The 23960-nt window shown below is 40.1% G+C and overlaps 1 protein-coding gene across 2 annotated transcripts in view; it reads left to right on the forward strand.

Moving 5' to 3' along the window:
* LOC150077394 (DNA damage-regulated autophagy modulator protein 1-like) overlaps nucleotides 1-23960 on the forward strand; it is a 455867-nt gene that overhangs the window by 416318 nt on the left and 15589 nt on the right. Inside the window, exon 6 of one of the 2 annotated variants that reach the window (XM_090386032.1) lies at nucleotides 18738-18900. In XM_090386032.1, coding sequence (XP_090242158.1) covers nucleotides 18738-18900 — 163 coding nt within the window. The remainder of the gene's footprint in view (nucleotides 1-18737; nucleotides 18901-23960) is intronic. The other variant, XM_090386034.1, reaches the window with a different exon arrangement.

A 23960-nucleotide genomic window follows, 5' to 3' on the forward strand; every position in this document is an offset into this window, starting at 1 on the left:
CGTTCTTGCCTTCCGTAAGCCAGGAAAGGATCCAAAGGTTACCACCAATTATCGTCCTATTGCTCTGACTAGCTGTCTGTGAAAAATCCTGGAGAGAATGGTTAATTCTCGTTTAATATGGTATCTCGAATCAAATGACCTTCTCTCCAACATCCAGTGCGGCTTCCAAAGGAACCGGTCCACTTTGGACCATCTTATTAGATTGGAAGCATCCATCCGGGATGCTTTCCTAAAACGCGAACACTTGGTGTCGGTGTTCTTTGACATGGAAAAAGCGTATGACACAACTTGGAGATTTGGCATTTTAAAGGATTTATATAGCCTAGGCCTTAGAGGGCATCTCCCCCCCCCCCTTTTTTATTCAAACCTTTTTATCCAATCGATCGTTCCAAGTACGTGTGGGATCCTCACTCTCTCGCTCCTTTAGCCAAGAGGAGGGATTACCACAAGGATCAGTATTAAGTGTTACGCTTTTTGCCATCAAAATAAATTACATCACAGAACAACTTCCTCCGACTGTAAACAGTGTGCTCTATGTTGATGACTTTAGCATTTTTTGTCAGTCATGCAACATGAGGGTTATTGAAAGACAACTGCAGAAAGCCTCTCCAACCTTGCAACAGTGTAAGAGTAATAGCAGACCACAAAATCACGAACCTAACTCAGAATTTATGGAATTTGAGAAAACGGGAAAGATAGATGACGATACGTTGGAAATCCATGCCGAAGAATCAGAAGAAGATATGGATACCGGAAAACCGATATTTCCCAAAAGAGACAGAGTAAGGACAGAAAAACAAAAGACAGTCACCCAACGAAAACAGCTCGAGGGGCTGAGCAAATATAAATAATGGATAAAATTATCCAGTGGAACTGTCGTGGATTACGTACTAATTTTGACGACGTACAGTATCTGATCACCCATTACACACCAATCTGTATATGTCTCCAGGAAACGTACCTCAAACAACAAGATACCCTGAATATCAGGAACTACTCAATGTACAGAAGAGACCGAATAACTCAAAGTATAACACATGGAGGAGTTGCTATATTAGTAAATGACAGAATACCAACACAACAGGTGCATTTAAATAGCCCATTAGAAGCGGTAGCAATTCGTACAATAGCAAGGTCCCTATTAACCATATGTTCATTATACATTCCACCAGGAGATGATGTCTCTTATGAAGACCTAGACGCATTACTACAACAACTACCACCCCCAATTTGTCTGATGGGAGATATGAATGGACATAACCCTTTGTGGGGATGCTCCGACTACAACAGAAGAGGACGCATCATTGAACAACTGCTAGATAATCATAACCTCTTACTTCTTAACAGGGGTAACCACACTTACTTCCATTTTCCAACTCGGACCACCACAGCTATAGATCTTACCATATGTACCCCTACACTTTACACAGCATTTAATTGGGAAGTTTTTAAGGATCCTCTTGGGAGTGATCATTATCCAGTAATTTCCACACTGGTCAGTGAATATCCATATCATACCAGCAGGACTCCTCGTTGGAAAATAGAAAAAGCTAATTGGGAAGCATTCAGGAGGAAAGCAGTTTTCAACACCAATATCATTGAGCAGGAAACAGTAGTTGTTGCACTAGCACATGTCACAGAAACCATACAAAACGCAGGCAAGCTAACAATCCCTAAGACTTCATCACGTTTTCCAAACTGTCCGAAAACATGGTGGAATGATGACTGCACTGAAACAAGAAAACAACAGAATAGGGCATGGAACCGTTTTCGCAGGTATCCCACAACAGAAAATCTGATCCAGTTCAAAAGAATGCGTGCCATAGCGCGATTTACCAGGAAGCAGAGTCGAAAAGCAGCATGGATAAAATTCACATCTACAATAAACAAAAAAACAAATGCACATATAGTCTGGAATAAAATAAGAAAAATGGCAGGTAAATATAGAAATAGGCCATCACCAATACTGATCTGCAATGGAAATAGTTTGACTGAACCTACCGTTATTGCAAACACATTAGGCGAGACCTTCGCCAAAGTATCAGCGAAAGATTCATACCATCCGGAATTTCTGATCCAAAAAGAAAAAGCAGAAAAATATAAGATCAAATTTAAATCAAAAGGTAATGAACCCTACAATCAACCATTCACAATAAACGAACTACACGAAGTTTTGTTCACGGCCAGGCCAAGTGCAGTAGGCCCAGACGATATACATTACGACATGATCAAGCACCTTAACAAGACTGAATTAGAAAATTTATTGAAACTGTATAACAGAATATTCCAAGAAAACGTATTTCCAAACACATGGTGCCATGCAATAGTACTAGCTTTCCCGAAACCTGACAAAGACCTGACAAATCCATGCAACTATCGACCAATAGCCCTCACCAGCTGTTTAGGAAAACTATTAGAAAAAATGATAAACAAAAGACTGATTTGGTATCTAGAGGAAAATAACATCTACACAAACACGCAATGTGGTTTTAGACATCAAAGATCTACTCTGGATCATCTAGTCAGGATAGAAGCCAACATCAGAAATGCATTTATCAGATCACAACATATGGTTACAGTATTTTTTGACATCGAAAAAGCTTACGATACCACTTGGAGATATGGGATCCTGCGAGATATGCACCATGCTGGACTGAGAGGCAATCTCCCTGTGTTTATCCAGAACTTCCTTATGAACAGAACCTTCCAAGTCAAAGTACAAACTTCTTTCTCTAAAATCTACCAACAAGAAGAAGGTGTTCCACAGGGCTCAGTCTTGAGTGCCACTTTGTTTGCCATAAAGATTAATTCGATCACAAATCAACTCCCTCCTTCGGTTTCACATGCACTTTACGTTGATGACTTTAGTATCTCTAGTCAGGCACAGAACATGAGAACTGTCGAGAGACAATTGCAATGCGCAATCAACAATATAAGTAAGTGGGCACTAGATAACGGTTTCAGACTGTCAACACAAAAAACAATATGTGTACATTTTTGTCGCAAAAGAAATCTCCATCCTGATCCCGAACTAAAATTAGAAGGCAAAAATATACCAACGCAGCCGAAGGCAAAATTTCTCGGACTAATCTTGGATAAGAAACTCACATTCGTGGAGCATATCCGAGAGCTGCGTAAAAGCTGTACAAAACACATGAATATACTTAAAATCCTTTCATCAACAGCATGGGGAGCAGACAGATATTCCTTACTAAACCTATACAAAGCACTAATTAGATCAAAATTGGACTATGGAGCCCCAGTTTACGATTCAGCACGGAAAACAGCTCTGAAATGGCTGGATCCAATTCATCACAATGCACTGCGCATAGCTACTGGCGCTTATCGTACCTCTCCCATATATAGTCTCTATGCTGAAGCCAACGAACCACCTTTAACTCTTAGGCGACAGCAACTCGCATTGTATTACACATTTAAAATAAAATCTATGCAAGGACACCCTACTTGGGAGACCCTCTTTGCTCCACGATGCAGAAACATATATCAGAATCGCCAACAAGCAAACCGACCCCTGGGAATTAGAATGCAAGACTTTCTGGCAGTACATAACCTTAATATAGACAAAATAGCACACATGCCAGTTCATACTCCTTCACCATGGGATTCGCATATCCCGATATGCGACTTCTCCTTTCAGAAATGGAATAAAAAAGCGATACCGTCAACAATCTTCCAACAGTTACATGCAGAGCACAGAATTCAATTTCCTGACTATATTCCAATATACACAGATGGTTCAAAAACAGACACTTTAGTGGGAGCAGCAGCTGTATTCCCAGATATAACTTTAACACAACAGCTACCGAAAGAGTGCAGTGTATACACAGCAGAATTATACGCAATAAAAATAGCCTTAACTCATGTACAAGATAAGCATTACACGAGAAGTGCAATATATACAGATTCCTTGAGTTCCTTACAATCCATGCAAAACATAGGTACATCCAAACACCCAGTCCTTTGGCACATACGGCAAATATTAACTGACTGCGCCAAAAATGAACAGGATATTTTCTTCTGCTGGATCCCAGGACACACAGGGATTGCGGGAAACGAAGCAGCAGACAAGTCAGCCAAAGAAGCCGAACTACAGATCGGAGAGGATATATCAGTCCCGTATTCCGATTACAAGCCTGCGATATGGCGTATTTGCCAGTTGAAATGGCAAGAAACCTGGAATCAACAAACTGCAAACAAATTATACAAAATAAAGCCGAATATTGAAAACTGGATTTCTAGCAGTCGAAGGTCGAGAAAAGAAGAAACAGCACTCACCAGGCTAAGAATCGGCCATACCCATCTTACGCACTCATTTTTGTTGCGAGCAGAGGAACCACCACGATGCCAGACTTGTGACACCGTTCAATCAGTAAAACACATATTAATAGACTGTCCTACATATACAAATGAACGTAAACAAGTCTTCAAAGATATTTATGAGACACATGACACCATTACACTAACAGATCTCTTGAAAAATAAACATGACTGCACAGATGTCTTCAACTTTCTGAAAGCTATCAATTTATACCACCTCCTCTAAGGAAGTGAATATAAGCAACAGACTAAACAAGAACGTATAAATCAGGTCAAAATGAACAATTGAAATCGAAAGTAAACACCCTTGAAACACATCACACCGTATGAACTGGCGCATTATGACCCCCGTAGTCCATGCGCCATTAAACCTCAATACAAACAAACAAACAAAGCAGAAAGCCATCGATAGTGTGAATTCCTGGGCACTTGCTAATGGCTTCAGGTTCTCGCCGGAGAAGATCGTTTGCGTACACTTTTGTCGCAAGCGTAATCTTCATCCTGATCCTGAATTAAGGCTCGGACAAAATGCTGTTCCAGTAGCAGCGAACCCAAAATTCTTGGGACTCACATTCGATAAAAACTAACCTTCTTGGATCATATTCGTTAACTCCGCACAAAGTGCACACGTGGGCTTAATATTCTCCGCTCGCTCTCCTCTACATCTTGGGGAGAAGACCGATGTACCCTTCTTCGGCTTTACCGTGCACTTGTGCGATCCAAACTAGATTATGGGTCCCAGGTATATTCCTCAGCTAGAGACAGTGTCCTGCAGTGGCTGGACCCCGTCCATCATCAGGCCCTATGTATTGCTACTGGAGCATATCGCACATCTCCTGTCCAGAGTTTATACGTCGAAGCAAACGAACCACCGTTATCGCTTCGACGTAAGCAGTTATCTTTAAAGTACGCTTTAAAACTGAAATCCCTGCCAGACCATCCGATGTGGCCATTCGTTTTTGAGCCACGATGGGAAAATTTATACAATACCCGTAAGACTGCCAATCGTCCTTTTGGTATTCGTCTCCAACAGCTACTCAAAGAACTTAATATCAAGGTAGACAAGGTTGCCCAAACACCAAAGCAAACCTTTCCACCCTGGCATGCTCATGTCCCGGCATGTGACTTGTCCCTTAGAAATTGTGGAAAGTCGGACACTCCATCGTCGGTCTACCTGCAGCTTTATTCAGCACACCGAGCTGAACATTCTGAATTCGCGCCAGTTTACACAGATGGCTCGAAGTCGAATCATATGTGGGATCTGCTGCTGTCTTTACAGACAGCTCTACATTCAGATTCCCTCTGAATGCAGCATATTTACTGCAGAGCTGCATGCTATAGAGTTAGCCTTGGATCACATTAGTGAATGTCAATACCAACGGTTCATATTATATTCCGACTCTCTCAGCGTGTTACAGGCTTTAATATCTGTAAGATATAATCCTCATCCAGTTCTGTCTAGTATTCAGCAGAAGATTCACTTTCTCCATGAATGTGAATATGATATCCGCTTCTGCTGGATTCCCAGCCACATTGGGATTAGGGGAAATGATTTGGCTGACACCGCAGCCAAATCAGCAGTCCCCAATAATAATCACTGCTGTCAGTCCCCTATACAGACTACCGGCAAACAATACAGCAGAAGGTACATTCCCAATGGCAGGATTTGTGGAATGGACAGACTGGGAATAAACTGTATCGTATAAAGCCTGTAATTAAACTGTGGCAGTCTAGTCTGCGCAGGAATCGTAAGGAGGAAGTTGTTCTTGCCCGGACCCGCACAGGACATAGTCATTTGACTCATTCTTTTTTGCTGAGGGCTGATGACCCTCCTATGTGTGAGTCCTGTGGCACAATTTTATCAATTAGACACATTTTAATTGAATGTCCAGATTTTACCAATATACGTTTTACCGCTTTTAACCATCTGACTGAGCCGTATACACTCAGTCAGATTTTATCTGACAATGACAATGTTGTCTGCTGTTTTTAGCTTTTTAAAAACAATAAATATTTTTACTCGTATATAAAAGTTTTACATTTTTCTTTTATATATTTGTTATACCTTTTGACATAGTGACCTAACTAATTAGGTGACTGAAAATTTAAAAATTTTTATAAATGACCTGGTCTTGGCGCCTTAGTAGCTAATGCGCCAATAAAACCAAAAAAAACCAAACCAAACCTGTATGATCCGCAATGGAGGAAACAATATGGAAACAAACCCAGAACAATCCGACCTGCCGGTATCAGATTACAGAACCTAATTGAATGCTGGAATATTTCCTTTCATAATATCATCAGAGATTTAAAAGACTCGGATCCCCCATGGATTACCATAACTCCTTCATATGATGATTACTTTGAAAAATGGGGAAAAGATGCTGTAGCAGATATTAACATCAGACAATTGCATCTTGACTATGAAGAAAATTATTCCCACTTTTCTAAGATCTACATTGACGGTTCAAAGTCGAACAATAAAGTGGGTGCAGCTGCTGTCTTCCCTAATACAACTGTTTTTGGCCCCGGGTGCCAAGGCCCAGAGTGCCAAGCGTTTCTTAGTGATCAAGCGATATCTCTGCGATTATAAAGCGATTTCTAAAGTGATAGTGATACACATTTATAGAGTTTAAAGAAAATTCTCTAATGTACATATATATATATATATATATATAGTTACTGAAAAGTATCAGCACAAAGAATCCTAAGAAAGGAAAGACACCTTTCTTTTATTTATTTTCTAGTTCTACTAACTACTAATCAACTTCCGCTTGGTCACTAGGTGGCACGGCCCTGGGTGCCAAGCGTTATATTGATCAAGCGATTCCCTGTGTGATTTCTAGAGCGTTTTTTTCAAAGCTACAGTTATATTCATTTGTAAAAGTTTTCTTACGTTCCCATTAATTATTTGTTAACTTAGTATTACGAATTGTAACTAAGTTACAGGAAGGAAATTCGCCTTTCTTTTTTTCTCTTTAAACTAACACATTAACCCTTATACCGCTTGGTCACTCTAGCGGCACTGCTCCTGCCTCCCCGTGGCGGGGCCGGTAACCTGGGAGAAGAAATCCACTCTCCCGGGGCTGAAAGGAGCAAAGATGGAAAACAGTTTCTTTTCCACCTTTAGAGCCATCGAGCTCAAGACTAGAAAATGAATCCGAAAATGACTACTCTCAACCAAAGAGGTTGAAAACAATCCCACGAGAGGACATACCAGCATTCCTCATACTACACTCTCTATCAGAGTTGCCTCTGAGTAAACTGTCCCCATTCCTTGTCCAAAATGCATCGAGTCTACTGCAGGTTCACCAAAAACAGTAAAGCGGCTCCAGTCAGGGGATCTTCTTGTAGAGACCTTGAAATCCCAGCATTCCGAAAAATTATTAAACATGACTACTTTTGGCGGACAACCAATAAAAGTTACTTCCCATGCCACCTTAAACTCCTCGAAAGGAGTAATCGCAGAATGGGACTTGTTAGCTGTATCAGAGGAGGAGATAGTTCAAGAGTTAAGTAAACAAAAAATCATACTAGCAAGGAGAATTATGACTCGGAAAGATGGTGTTCTTGTTCCCACTAGGAGCATAATTCTTACTTTCAGCTCTCCCATCCTACCATCATCTGTTAAAGCAGGCTATCTCCATTGCCGTGTCCGTCCTTACATCCGAAACCCACTCAGGTGTTACAAGTGCCAAAAATATGGACACTCCCAAAGTGCATGTCGAGGTGAGTCAGTATGTCCGATTTGTGGATCGAAGGAGCACAATCAAACTGAATGCGCTGCTACGACTTCTGTTTGCGAAAACTGTAAGGGTGATCACCCAGCTTTTTCCAAAAGTTGCGAACTTTGGAAGCATGGAAAAAAAATCCAGAAATATAAAATTGAGAATAAAGTGACATAACCCAGAGGCGAGAAGGCAAATACTAAAAACAGATCCAAAACGTACATATGCAACGGCTGCTAAACAGTTTCAGTCAACAGGTACATAAACAGATGTTGCCGTTCCCCCAAATATGTCTATCGCTAATTGGGCACGCTCCATGCTCTCTGTCCCCAAACAGTGTCCTTCGCAACAAAAAATTGAACAAGCCAGTAATACCCCAATTACCATTCCAGCTAATGTAAACCCAACAGCAAAACAAAAAGTGACAGAAACCATGGTATTGAAACCACCAAATTCAACCAGAATGGATATTGACCAGCACAATTACCCAGAAGATGCCATATTGGAACTTCATGCGACTGATGAGATGGACGTAACACGTCCCTACTTTCCAAAGAAAGACAAAGTAAAATCGGATCGATGCAAACAAGTCACAACTAAAAAGCAGTCAGAAACAAAAACAACCAACAAAACCGCCTAATGGAAAGATTTCTTCAATGGAATTGTAGAGGGTTTCGCAGTAAAAAAGATGATATATGTGATCTCATCCACCGTTATGATCCACCAGGCGTATGCCTACAGGAAACTTATTTAAATTCACAAGTGTGTCCTATTATAAAAGATTACTCTATCTTTAGAAGAGATAGAAATATCGACTCTCCAGCCCGTGGAGGAGTGGCGGTTCTTATAAGAAACAACGTACCCTCCAAACATATTGCTCTTCAGACTCCTTTTGAAGTAGTGGCAGTGCGCATTGAAATTGGCATCACTCTTACAATAGCATCTATATATATTCCTCCTAATTTCTCATTTTCTTCAGTTGACCTAGAAAAACTAATAGAACAGCAACCGTCTCCTTTCTGCTTACTTGGAGACTTTAATGCTCATCATCCGATGTGGGGATCTCCAACAATTGACAAGAGAGGCAAGTTAATAGAATGCCTTCTGGACTCTTATCAACTTACTCTTCTGAACACTGGTGAACCTACCTATATTCATTTTTCGACAGGATCCATGAGTGTAATAGACCTGTCAATCTGTTCTCCTTCCGTATATACTAATATGGAGTGGTCGGTTCTTGAAAATCCACTAAACAGTGATCACCTTCCGATTCTCTGCAAGCTGCAAACACGGCAAACCCTCCTTCACTACGTCGCTCCACTTGGACATTTCGTAGGGCACGCTGGTATGAATATGCAACTCACGTGCAATTAGACAATAATCCAATCTCAACCCATAGACAATGTCACAGAACATGTAACTAATCAAATATTACAAGCTGCTACCTCTGCAATACCAAAATCCCCCCCCGGGGAAATGGAAACATAGTAATTACTGGTGGAATCAAGATTGCACACACGCCAAACAGTACAAAAATAGAGCTTGGAATTTATTTCGTAAATTTCCCACAACTACCAATCTAATTAACTTCAAAAGACTGAAAGCTTAGTTCCGCCAAATAAGAAGAAAAGCAAAGAAAGATGCCTGGATTAGCTTTTCCTCGAGCATAAACAAGGATACAGACAGCAGAATTATCTGGAGAAAAATACAAATGCAAAATGGCAAATACATTCAGTCCCCAGCTACAATACTGAACTGGGAAGGGAAAGAGTTGTCATCCCCGGGAGAAATAGCAAATGCCTTAGCGGAATCATTCGCCAGTATATCAGCAATAGCCTCCTACAAACCAAACTTTCAGCGAATTAAAAAAACTGCAGACCAGCATAAGATTAATTTTTCCACGAGAATTTCACATCCATATAACCAGCCATTCACATTAACAGAACTTTTTGGAGCGCTCAATAAAACATCAAATAGCGCTGCTGGTCCAGATGGGATCTACTATATAATGTTAAAACAACTGAACGACAGAGCAAAAAGATCATTGTTAAACTACTACAATCGAATATTCTTAGAAAATGCTTACCCAATTTCCTGGTGTCACTCAATAGTTCTAGCCTTCCCACAGCCAGGAAAGGATCGTACCTTTCCACATAACTATAGGCCAATTTCACTGACCAATTGTTTAGGCAAAGTCCTGGAAAAAATGGTTCACAGGCGGTTAATCAGTTTCCTGGAAACTAACAACATGCTAAATAGTAATCAGTACGGGTTTCGAAAAAACCGTTCCACCTTAGACATAATGATAAAAGCAGAGTCAAATATACGTAATGCCTTCATAAAGGGACAGCATCTGGTGCTGATTAATCTAATTCAGAAAGCCTTTGATACCACCTGGCGGTATGGTGTTCTTAAAGATCTACACTCTTTCGGCTTGAGAGGTCACCTATCCCAATTTATACAAAGCTTCCTATGCCATAGAACTTTTCAGGTCAGATACATGAATAATTTATCCAAAACATTTGAACAAGAGGAAGGTGTACCGCAGGGTTCCATTCTAAGTCCGACATTATTTGCAATAAGAATCACCAACATGACAAGGGATGTACCAAATACCGTACAATCGTACATGTTTGCTGATGACCTCATTATCTCTACTCAATCCCAGACTATGAACACCATCGAAAGGCAACTTCAAATTGCTATAGTTAGAATAGAATCATGGGCATTTCGGAATGGTTATTCCCTAGCAGAAAAGAAGTCTACTGCTATTCATTTCTGTAAAAAACGGAAACTACATCCGGATCCAGAAATATTTTTAAATAACAGCCTGATTCCTGTCACTAACAATTTCCGTCTGTTGGGGTTAAATCTAGATAATAAACTTAATTTTGCTTCCCATATGGCGTACCTCCGGAATACTTGTCTTAAAAAACTGAATATCCTAAGAGCTGTCTCCGCTATGTCCTGGGGTGCTGAGAGAAGCTCTCTCCTACATCTTTATAGAGCTTTAATAAGATCGCGCTTGGATTATGGAGCACCTGTCTACGACTCTGCCAGGAAAAGTTCTCTATTACGTCTGAACACCGCCCAGCATAGTGCCCTTAGAATTGCTCTTGGAGCCTTCAGAACATCTCCAGTTCACAGCCTGTATATTGAGGCAAACGAATCCCCTCTGCAGCTCAGGAGAAAAATGTTATTGTTAAATTATGCAGCAAAGAATGGAAGTATTCCAGCTCACCCCAGCTGGCAGTATCTGTTTGATCCTCAAAACACCCTACTATATCACAATAAACCTAATGAAAACCGCCCCACGGGGATTCGACTGCAAGAACTGATGATCAGTTGGAAAATTAACTTTAAGAATATGTTCCAAGATCTTGCTACTCCTGAACCTCCCTGGACTGAATTCATACCTCTCTGTGACAATTTCCTTTCAAGATGGGGAAAATCCTCCCTGGCAAATATCAACTTTCAACAGCTACATAAACTGCATTCTTTGAAAAACTCAGAGAAAGTTCATATCTATACCGACGGCTCCAAAACAGATACGACTGTTGGTGCAGCAGCAGTTTCCGCCACTTTCTTAACACTGAATGCAGTATCTATACTGCAGAAATATTTGCAATAAAACTGGCTCTAGATAACATAAACAAATATCATATCAAACAATCTCTGATATATACAGACTCTTTAAGTGCAATAAGTGCCTTTCAATCTACCTTTCCTCTCTCTCATCCCGTTCTTAAAGAGATCCGGTCTAAATTATTTTACCATCAAACAGCCAACTACAAGGTTATCTTCTGCTGGATTCCTGGTCATTTCGGCATCCAAGGTAATGATCGTGCGGATGAGGCTGCTAAACATCCCGACTCTGGATCTTACAGTCAACTGAAAGTTCCATACACAGACTACAAATCCATTATTAAAAAAACATGTTGAAAACAATGGTCTCACCTCTGGCAATCTCAAACCAATAATAAACTCTTCCAGATAAAAAAGAGCCTCAACTGTGGACATCTAGTTTTAGAAGAAACAGGCGACAAGAAGTAATCCTGGCAAGGCTTCGCATCGGTCATTCACATCAAACTCATCTGCATTTGCTTTTGGGAGAGACTCCTCACAGTGCTTTTTTTGGCAGTCGCACCTAACAATAAAACATATTCTAATTGAATATCCCCACCTTTCATCTGTCTGAAATTCCAGCTTCAGCTCCCTCTCCAACTTGCAGGGACCCTTAACCTTATCATATATACTTGGTAAGGAAGCAAATTTCGAGGATCTGTTTAAGTTTTTAAACGCATAAATTTATATAACAGCATCTAATCATAACGTGAAATCAGTGATACTCAAACCATGAACAGGCGCAATATGGTCCAAGAGGCCCTTGTGCCAAATACCTCAAATACAGCAACAACAACAACAACTAGGTGGCACCGCTCCTGCCTCCCCTTGGCGGGGCTGGAAACCTGGGAGGAAAAGCTCTCACTCCCAGGGCTAAAAGGAGCAAACATGAATGATCCAAATATCACAACCACAGCTCCCAAAGATCCGACTCCTTTGAGTCGGAAAAATGAGGATAATGAGATAAATGTTACCAAAAGACAAAAAAGGACATAACATCGCTTCATGCACCTACCTTTCTAGTCCTTCATTCAACATCAGAACAGCCATTGGGAAAACTGTCGCCATTTGTAATCCAAAAATGCCTAGAAAGTGTAGCTGGAACACCAAAAAATGTCAAGAGACTGAAATTAGGCGACATTTTAGTCGAGACAGCCAATGCCAAACATGCAGAAAGGCTGCTTCAGATGAGAACTTTTGGAGGGATCCCTGTAGCAGTCTCTCCCCATAACAGCCTAAATATATCAAAAGGAGTAATTTCTGAATGGGACCTTATTAGTGTCTCAGAAGAAGAAATTAAAAATGAGCTAGAAGATCAAGGTGTCATTGCTGTGAGAAGGATTAATGTTACTAGAGATGGTATATTTACTCCAACTAGAAATTTGATACTGACCTTTAACACTCCCAAACCACCTACATCGGTAAAGGCCGGATATCTAAATTGTAACATCAGACCATACATTCCGAATCCTCTCCGTGGAGTTCCTATCTGTTCCAACTGTGGATCTCAAGATCATACCAATCAGAACTGTCCAGCCGAGCAACCAAAGTGTCCAAATTGTAAGGGGGATCATTCCGCCTATTCTAAGAACTGCGAATTCTGGAAAAGAGAAAAGCAGATTCAACGATATAAAGTAGAACACTCCGTCACATACCAAGAAGCTAAGAACTGTACTCCCGACTATTTTAAACAGACCTTCCTATGCACAGGTCATAAAGAATCGGCGTACAATAGAGACGCAAACAGATTTCACGATTCCCCCAAAGAAGTCTATTTCGGACTGGGCACGAGGTCTACTTATCACATCCCAGCCAAAACAAAAAGAGAAAGTCACAAACACACCACTATCTGTACCTCCAAATGCAAAACACTCAGAAACAAAAGCCACAGAAAAATGTAATGTCATAAGCCAGAAGCCAACGGAACAAATGGATACAGAATTGACCAATCAAGCAGAGGAATCAGTACTAGAGATTTTTGCGGAAGAAGAGATGGATACCGGCGAACCATATTTTCCAAAGGAAAAACATAAACTTGAAAAGCTTAAAGCAACAGCTAAGAAACAGTCTGACACTTTCTCGAAAACCAAATAATGGGGATTTAATCCAATGGAACTGCAGAGGTTTCCGCACTAATATACATGATATATAGGATCTGATTGTACAGCATACCCCGCTGTGTCTTTGCCTGCAACAAACATATCTCAGACCTCAAGACTCTCCCACAGTAAAGAACTATATCACATACCGTAAAGACAGAGTAACAGGTGGCACGACCCATGGTGGTGTGGCAATTTTGGTAAATTCACACATTCCTTCCCAAGTTCTTCCACTAAACACAACCCTTGAGGCGGTTGCAGTACGCATAGCCGTTAAATCTCTCATAACCATTATAACAATTTACGTTCCCCCAAACCAAGAATTACAACAACAAGACTTAGAAGATATATTAACTCAATTACCTCCACCCTTCTGTATACTGGGAGACCTCAATGGACACAGTCCTATGTGGGGAAACACAGCCGTAGACCGGAGAGGAAAACAGATCGAAAAATGGATAGAACAGAATGACTTAACCCTGTTGAATGATGGCACACATACATACACGCATCTTCCATCAGGAAACAGCACAGCTATTGACCTATCATTATGCTCTCCAACATTATTCCAATACTTTATTGGTCTGTACACAGAGATCCTCTCAGAAGCGATCACTATCCAATAATCATTTCCATGATATCAGGAACCACATGTCAGTCATGTAGAAATCCCAAATGGAAAGTAAATGAAGCGGATTGGGAAAAGTATAAATCCAATGTAAAATTAGATGCAGATATTATCAAACAAAAACCTGTAGATGCACCAGTACAATATGTAACAAATAAACTAATCCAAGCTGCTGAGCAGACTATTCCAAAAATATCACACCTTCCAAGACATCCAAAACCATGGTGGAATGAAGAATGTTCACACGCTAAAAGAGAGAGAAATAAAACCTGGAATAATTTCCGAAGATGTCCCACTGCAGAGAACCTACTATTATTCAAAAAGGCACGAGCGCGAGCCAGGTATGTTAGAAGACCCAGTAGCAAAGCATCCTGGATAAAATTTGCATCCACTTTAACAAGTTCCACACCATCTCAAACTGTCTGGAATAAAATCAGAAAAATGAATGGCAGATACCAGATTAATCCACCTCCAATCCTGAACTGGAATGGACAAATCACCGCACAGCCTTCAGAAATAGCCAATGCACTGGGTGAAACCTTTGCCAAAACATCAGCAACCACATCATATACTCCTAATTTTCAAATATACAAGGCAAGAATAGAAAAACACAAACTGAATTTTTCCACAAAAAACCGGGAAAGGATCTTTCCAATCCACACACTACCGTCCAATTGCTTTAACAAGTTGCCTGGGCAAAGTTATGGAAAAAATCATCAACGCTCGTTTAATGTGGTATTTGAACAGTAATAATCTTCTCGACTCGACACAGCATGGTTTCAGGAAAAATCGCTCAACACTAGACCTACTTATAAAATTAGAAAACAGTATACGGAATGCCTTCATCCGAAAGGAACATCACGTCATGATCTGCTTTGATATAGAAAAAGCTTACGATACAGCATGGCGTTATGGAATCCTTCAAAACCTATACTTGCTTGGTTTACGTGGACATCTTCCTAAATATATCCAAAATTTCTTGCAACACAGGACATTCCAAGTTAGGCTGCAGACAATCCTTCAAAGGTTTTCATCCAAGAAGAAGGAGTGCCTCAGGGGTCTGTGCTTAGCACTACCCTGTTCGCTATTAAAATAAATACAATAACCGAGCACATTCCAAGAATCGTTGACGCAGCTTTATACGTTGACGATTTCAGCATTTCCTATCACTCTCAGAATATGCGAAGTATAGAACGGCAGCTACAAGGAACAATAAACAAAATAAGCAAATGGGCTCAAACAAATGGCTTCCGGATTTCCACACAAAAAACTGCGTGTATACACTTCTGTAGAAACCGAAACCTCCACCCTAATCCCGAATTGAAACTTGACGGACATATTATCCCAGTAGTACCAAGCATAAGATTCTTAGGACTTCTTTTGGATAAGAAACTAACATTCCTTGATCACATTAAACAACTCAGGCTTTCTTGCTTAAAGAAATTAAACATTCTCAAAGTTCTTTCCGCAACAACTTGGGGAGCAGATCGATGTACACTTCTCAAACTTTATCGATCTATAGTTCGTGCCAAACTAGATTATGGAGCAGCTGTTTACGACTCGGCTAAACCAAGTGGTTTGAGATGGTTAGACCCCATACACCACAGTGCACTCCGTATAGCACTCGGCGCTTTTCGAACTTCACCTATACAAAGCCTTTATGCAGAAGCCCATGAACCTTCATTACAGCTTAGACGACAGAACTTGTTATTGCACTATGCCGTCAAGATAAAATCTATCAGTGGTCATCCAAATAGAGACTTTCTGTTTTCATATAACTGGGAAAACATATACCAAGCCCATCGACGGATGAATCGACCTGCCAACATCCGTCTGAAAGATTTACTACTAAGCCGAAAGCTTGATTATGACAACATAGCTACTGCAATTGCACAGACCATTCCACCATGGTGCATAGTTCAACCCATATATGATATGTATTTTCAAACCTGGGGGAAAAACACTCTATCCAGAAAAAACTACCAGCAGTTATATGCAGCATACAAAGAACAATATCCACATCACACTTTCATATATACAGGTGGGTCTAAATCAGAGACTTGTGTAGGAGCTGCAATTCATTTTGAGGATCGTACCTTCATCCAACAACTCCCAAAAGAATGCAGTATTTTTACTGCTGAATTACAAGCCATTTCAATGGCTATAAACCACATCAAACATAAACAGATAGCAAACAGCATTATTTTCACGGACTCGCTTAGCTCTGTTACTGCCTTGCAGAACGCAAATACCAAAGGACATCCAATCCTACAACATATCCAATTTTCAGTATCAAAGGTATTACAAAGAAATTACAATATCAGAATCTGCTGGATCCCAGGCCACACAGGAATAACTGGAAACGAAAGAGCAGACAAAGCAGCAAAAGAAGCTTCCACATCTGATTATGCCTTTCATACAATGCCATATACAGATTACAAGTCCTTGATCCACCAAAGCAGTATAAAACAATGGGAAAAACACTGGCTAGATCAGACTAACAAACTTCGCCTAATAAAAGAAACACTTCGACCATGGTCTACTAGCTTCCGATCGAATAGACAGGAAGAAGTGATCCTCGCTCGATTGCGAATCGGGCATACACATATGACTCACTGTTACCTGACACGGAAATCCAAAATCCTGACACTGACACGGAAATCCAAAACTGTCAAGTTCCGCTGACTATACATCACTTCATGGTGAACTGTCCAAAATTTCATAGAGAACGTCAAAGAGCTTTTCAATCAATAATGAATAAAGAAAACAATCTAATGCTTAAAACAATTTTAGATGACCGGCCAAATATAACCGAAGTTTTCTCCTTCCTTAAGTTAACTGGATACTTTCAAAACATATAAAATTAATAGTACACCTTTTATAGAGAAACTACACAAATATATATAGCAAAGTCTTGGTTCTGCCATAAACTACAAGTAAAGTGAAAAAATGCTGGTATACAAAACTCTCCTACATAGGCTAGGCGCATTATAGCCTAAGCTGCTCTTGCGCCAATAGCTTTCAAATAACAACAACAACCTTTAGACGAAGTAACCTTTTTACAAGTTACCAGTCTTTCCTTTTTAAATTTTAACCTTTTCCTGGCGCACTATAACCTTGCTGTTTTTGCGCCACAAAAATCAAAATCAAATCAAATCAAAATCGGACACGCAAATCTGACCCACCTCCATCTGCTCAGAGTCGAAGATCCTCCTCAATGTCCATACTGTTCAGAAAATTTAACAGTGAAACATAATCTGAGTGACTGCCCTCATTATCAACAGGACAGAACTTCCGTCGTGTGTTCCCTGAGAAATCTACGGGAACCAATGGCATTACAACATATTATTGGAGATATGCAAACATCAACGAATTTTTCTCCTATCTGAAAATAATTGATCTATATGATAAATTCTAAAATATCTCAGTAAACACAACCAAGTTGTTATGCCTAAATTTGTTTTTAGCATTTTTCTGTGAACAGGCGCATTATAGTCACAGAAGTCATTCTAATCAATCTCTGTCAAAAGAAACACTCTGAAATAACTCTTTGCCGGATCCCGGCACACTGCGGAATACAAGGCAATGAAAAAGCAGAAAATTCAGCTAAGTCAGCATCAGATCTGCCAAACAGAACAATGATAGTCCCGCATACTGATTTTAGTCCACTCATTATTAGAGAAAGTGAAAATGAATGGGCACAGTTATGAAAAAATCAAATCAACTGTAAACTACATGAAATAAAACCTAATAAACAAATATGACTTCTCTAGCAGCAGAGAAGTCGTAGAGAAGAAGTAATGCTTGCCAGACTAGAATTGGCCATGTTCATCTTACTTATTTTATCTATTAACAAATAAAAATCCCCCATTATGTGTTCATTGCCAAGTTCAGCTTTCAGTAAGACACATTCTTTTGGTATGCCCTCGATTCAGAAATTCCAGATTCCTTTGTTTTGGGAGTACTGTGCAATACAGATCTTAAGCAATACTGTGAATCTAGATGAACTCTTTAATTTTATTCGGCCAATTAGATTTGTTAAACAAATCTAAAAATATGTTCGATTTACATTAAAAACTTGGAAAGACACATCTTTGCGATTGATGCCCTTGTGTCTTAAAACCCTTAAACAACAACAGCATCCATATAAAATCCGATGGAAAACGTGCCGATGCACCTTTTCGATACATGCATCGGCCAACTATGAAAGAGATTCTCTTTTATGTTATTAATACAAAAACTTAATGAAATTTTTTTGCATTTTTTGTAGTTCATTATATATAATTATATAGAGTTAAGTGAATTGTTTCTGATTTGCAGGTCTGGTCGGTGCTTGTTCCTCATGGGTTTTTCGCAGCAGTAACTTTCGGCTCAATGCTGGGTGCCATGTTTATTGAAGTAATCTTGCTGTATTCGCTTACAGGTATTAGGAGCCATATTCACAAGATACGTGGTCTTGCTACTGTGCTATACGTACTGAGTCGTATCCTTTTCGCCCTATGCTTCTTTCTAATAATTTTATAAATATGTATAATATAAATCTAAAATTAAAATGCAGTATAATCATTTAAATTAAAACAAACGGTTGATAATTGTTAAGGAGGGTTAGAAGTCACTATTAAAATTTTAAATTGCTTAATGATGCAAAATAATTTATCGTGCTTACTTTTAATAAACTTAATAAAAATAAATTGTTATTGGCATAAAGCAATATTCAAACTTTTCACCAGTATGTGTATAATATAGACCTGATGATAATGGATATTTTTTAGTTTTTTAAAGTACGCTGTTTCGCCAGCCTTCTGACCTATCGACGTGAGCACCATGGCGAGGGGACCTCCCAGTTACGCTGCTGAGCTTCCAGATTAGTATCACTGGGGATCCAATGCCCACAGCATAATATCCGGCCCCGGGTGCCAAGCGTTCCGTGGCCAAGCGATTCTAGTGCGTCTGTAAAAGCGTTTTTTCTAAAGAGATTTCCAGCGAATAGATTCTATTTTTTGTTTCAACAACCATTTTTCTTGATTTCTCGATCAAAGTAGCTCTTTCGCACTACAAGAAGTAGGCAAAGGCCCAGGAAGGAAAACCACCTTTCTGTTTCTTTTTATATTAATACTAACTTCCTAACCCAGCCGCTTGGTCACCTTGTGGCACTGCTCCTGCCTCTCCGTGGCGGGGCCGGAAACCTGGGTGGTAAAGCAAACCCCCAGGGCCAAAAGGAGCAAAACATGGACTTTGAAAACTTTCCCCCGATCCAGACAGCAAATCCAAATTCAAAGGATTTGCATCAACCTAATGATGACAAAACCAACCGAAAGAGACTGAAGACGGATGATTCCCTAATAGAACATCCGAGTTTCCTGATCCTGCATTCCTTAGCGAACCAGGCCCTAGGCAATCTATCGCCATTCCTCATACAAAAATGTCTGGAAAATGTAGCAGGTTCCCCCAAAATGGTGCGCCGTCTCAAATCTGGCGACCTGTTGGTTGAGACTACAAGCTCTAAACATTCAGAGTACCTTCTCAAGCTCACAACATTCAATGGAATCCCTGTTAAGGTGTCACCACACGCAACACTCAATACCTCCAAGGGTGTTATCTCAGAATGGGACCTAATGAATGTTTCAGAAGAGGAAATTGTCAACGAATTGCAGGATCAGAAGGTCATACAAGCGAAGAGAATCATGATTAAGAAAGATGGCGAACTTATTCCAACACGCAGTATCATACTGACATTTAGCTCACCCAACCTACCATCATCAGTAAAAGCCGGGTATTTGAACTGCCGCATTCGCCCGTATATCCCAAACCCGCTAAGGTGCTATAAATGTCAAAAATTTGGACATTCCCAAACTGTCTGTAGAGGCGATGCAGTATGCCCTAACTGTGGATCGAAGGAACATGCCCAAGCTGATTGTAAATCGCAGTCCTCACTTTGCCCTAATTGTAAAGGCAATCACCCAGCTTTTTCAAAAACATGCGATCAGTGGAAATATGAGAAGAAAATTCAAAAATACAAGATAGAAAAGAAAGTCTCATTTTCCGAAGCCAGAAAACAATTACAGCAACTAATACCGATGCCAAAACGCACATATGCCGACGCTGCTCAAAAATTTCACTCAATATCAGTTCAAACAGATACATCAATCCCGCCAAGCATCTCTATTTCTGAATGGGCTCGAACTTTACTCTCTACTGTACCTCAGTCCTCAAAGCAACAGACTTCTAATAGATCTAATAACACACCAGTCACGATACCTCCTGTTACTCTTACAACTCCTGTAAGATCTACTCAAACAGAAAACTCTGATCCCGTTAACAAGCAGCATGCTGAATCTTTCTTCATGGACACGAATGAGACTTGCTCTCATGAAGAAACGGAAACCATTCTGGAAATTCATCCAGAAGATGTAATAGACGCCAGACCAATATTTTCAAAGAGAGACAAAATAAAAATTGACCGACAGAAACAGACTTCCAAAAAGCAGACAGACACAGCTTCCTCATTTAAATCCAAACAATGAAAAACATCATCCAATGGAACTGTAGAGGCTTTCGCAGCAATATCGACGACATCCACGAGATAATTAAGCGTTATAAACCAATTGGAATCTGTTTACAAGAGACATATTTAACACCTCAGGTGTCTACTTCGATAAAAAATTACACTCTCTTTCGGCAAGACAGACCTGCTACTAATAATGCTCATGGAGGTGTAGCGATACTTATAGATGGAAGAGTACCCTGCAAACGCATTCAGTTGCAAACCACTGTTGAAATTGTTGCCACACGAATAGCCATTGGCGTTACCCTAACACTTGCTTCAATCTACCTGCCACCCAGTCGCCCTTGTACCATACATGAACTTGAAGATCTCATTCAGCAGTTGCCAACCCCTTTCTGCTTATTGGGTGACTTCAATGGACACAATCCATTGTGGGGTTCTTCCAATACAGACGGACGTGGAAAAATCATTGAAATGCTTATTGAAAGACGAAATCTAACCATATTAAATACTGGTTCACCAACTTACCTCCACCTCCCAACAGGAACAGTCTCTTCAATAGATCTCTCTATCTGCTCTCCAATCCTTTTCCCTAGTATCCAGTGGACAACTCTGGATGATCCACTCAATAGTGACCACTACCCTATAATATGTAAAATTGAAACGTCACACTGCATACCTTCAGAAACTCACACAAAATGGAAATTTTCCGAGGCAGACTGGGCAAAGTATACCACTAACGTATCCTTCGACAATCAGATCATCAAATCTCATCCGATTGACACAGTTGCCGACCATATTACAAAACAGATTCTAGCAGCTGCATCCACTGCCATCCCACAGTCAAAGTCAAACATTCATAGAAACAGAAATTATTGGTGGAACGAGGACTGTAAGAATATAAAAAAAGAAAAAATCCGTGCATGGAATTTATTCCGCAAACATCCTACCACCACTAATCTTATAAATTACAAGAAAATTAGAGCTAAAGAACGTCATATTAGAAAGAAAGCAAAAAGAGACTCTTGGGTTCGATTCGCAACTACAATTAATAAAAATACTGATGTAAGAATTATTTGGAGGAAAATAAGACAATTAAATGGTAAATTTCCCCCTTTGTCGTCCCCACTTTTCACCGTGAATGGACAGGAGCTATCTACTCCTGCAGAGATTGCAAATGCTCTAGGGACGGTATTTTCACAGTTGTCTGACTCTACGGCATATGATCCATCATTTCAAAAGATTAAAGCTGTAGCAGAAAAATCCCATCCGAAATTTAGAACAACAACAACCTTCCAATACAATACACCACTTACTTTGGTAGAACTTCAAGAAGCTTTATCCACCGCTAAGAACAGTGCTGCTGGCCCGGATGGAATATACTACATAATGTTACAACATCTAGACAATAAATCATTATCTTCGCTACTGACCTTCTACAATCGTATATTTATGGAGCATTCCTTCCCCAGCTTCTGGCGTCATGCTTTTGTACTGGCGATACCCAAACCAGGGAAAGATCATTCTATTCCGAACAATTACAGACCCATTTCGCTCACAAGCTGCCTAAGTAAAACCATAGAAAAAATGATACACCGTCGACTAACGTGGTATCTTGATTCCCAAAATATTATCTCTGACAATCAATTTGGTTTCCGAAAACACCGATCATCTCTAGATCTCATGATCAAAGCAGAAACAGACATCAGGAATGCGTTTATCCAAAACAAACATCTAGTAATGGTATGTCTCGACATAGAGAAGGCCTTTGACACCACTTGGCGGTTTGGTATTCTGAAAGATCTTCATTCCCTGGACCTGAGAGGACACTTACCGTACTTCATACAGAATTTCCTACAACACAGGACCTTTCAAGTTCGCTATCGGCAAGTACTTTCGCAAACATACATACAAGAAGAAGGAGTCCCGCAGGGCTCTGTACTCAGTGCAACCTTATTTGCAATTAGAATAAATCAGATGACAAAAAATATTCCAAAAGCTGTAAACTCTTACCTCTATGCTGATGATTTGACTGTCTCTTGTAGCTCGCAAAACATGAGCTTTATCGAAAGGTAGCTGCAAACATCTGTAAATAACATTGAATTATGGATGATACACAATGGTTACCGACTATCCTATCAGAAATCTAGAGTCATTCACTTTTGTAATAAACGAAAGATGCATCCAGATCCAGAGATACAACTAACAAATCATCCCATCACAGTGGTGAATAGCATTCGTCTCCTTGGTTTAATTTTTGATAATAAACTGAACTTCCTAGAATATATCACACATCTAAGGACTGCTTGCCAGAAAAAAATGAATTTATTAAGAATTATCTCTTCTACATCATGGGGTGCAGATCGGTACACCTTACTTCACTTGTACAGAGCCCTGATCAGATCTCGCCTTGATTATGGCGCCCCGGTGTATGATTCTGCTAGGGAAAGCGTGCTAGCACGTCTTGCCCGTATTCAACATTCTGCCCTCAGAATTGCTGTAGGCGCTTATAGAACATCGCCAGTGCAAAGTCTTTATATCGAAGCCCATGAACCTCCGCTCAGCCTCAGGAGAAAGATGTTACTTCTGAACTATGCAGCCAAAATTCAAAGTCTGCCTTCTCACCCCAATTGGCCAATACTTAACAACCCACAGTTCTCAATGTACTACAGAAATAAACCTAGAGCAGTTCGCCCTGCTGGCATCAGATTACAGGAATTATCACAAAATTGGAATATACATCTGAACAAAATCCTCCATGATCTGAACAGTTCAGATCCTCCCTGGTCCTTTATTAAAGCATCCTGTGACAGCTATTTCTTAAACTGGGGAAAACATTCGCTTGCAAATACCAATATACAGCAACTGCATGCCACTCACACACAAAATTACCAAAATTTTACGCATGTATACACTGATGGATCAAAGTCTGATAGTAAAGTCGGTGCTGCAGCTGTCTTTCCCTTTAACATTATCTCTGTTTCACTTCCCACCGAATGCAGCAGTTATACAGCTGAATTATATGCTATCAAGCTTGC

Source organism: Mastigoproctus giganteus, chromosome 12 (assembly GCF_048544385.1).
Source record: "Mastigoproctus giganteus isolate SK-2022 chromosome 12, ASM4854438v1, whole genome shotgun sequence".
Taxonomy (NCBI): Eukaryota; Metazoa; Arthropoda; class Arachnida; order Uropygi; family Thelyphonidae; genus Mastigoproctus; species Mastigoproctus giganteus.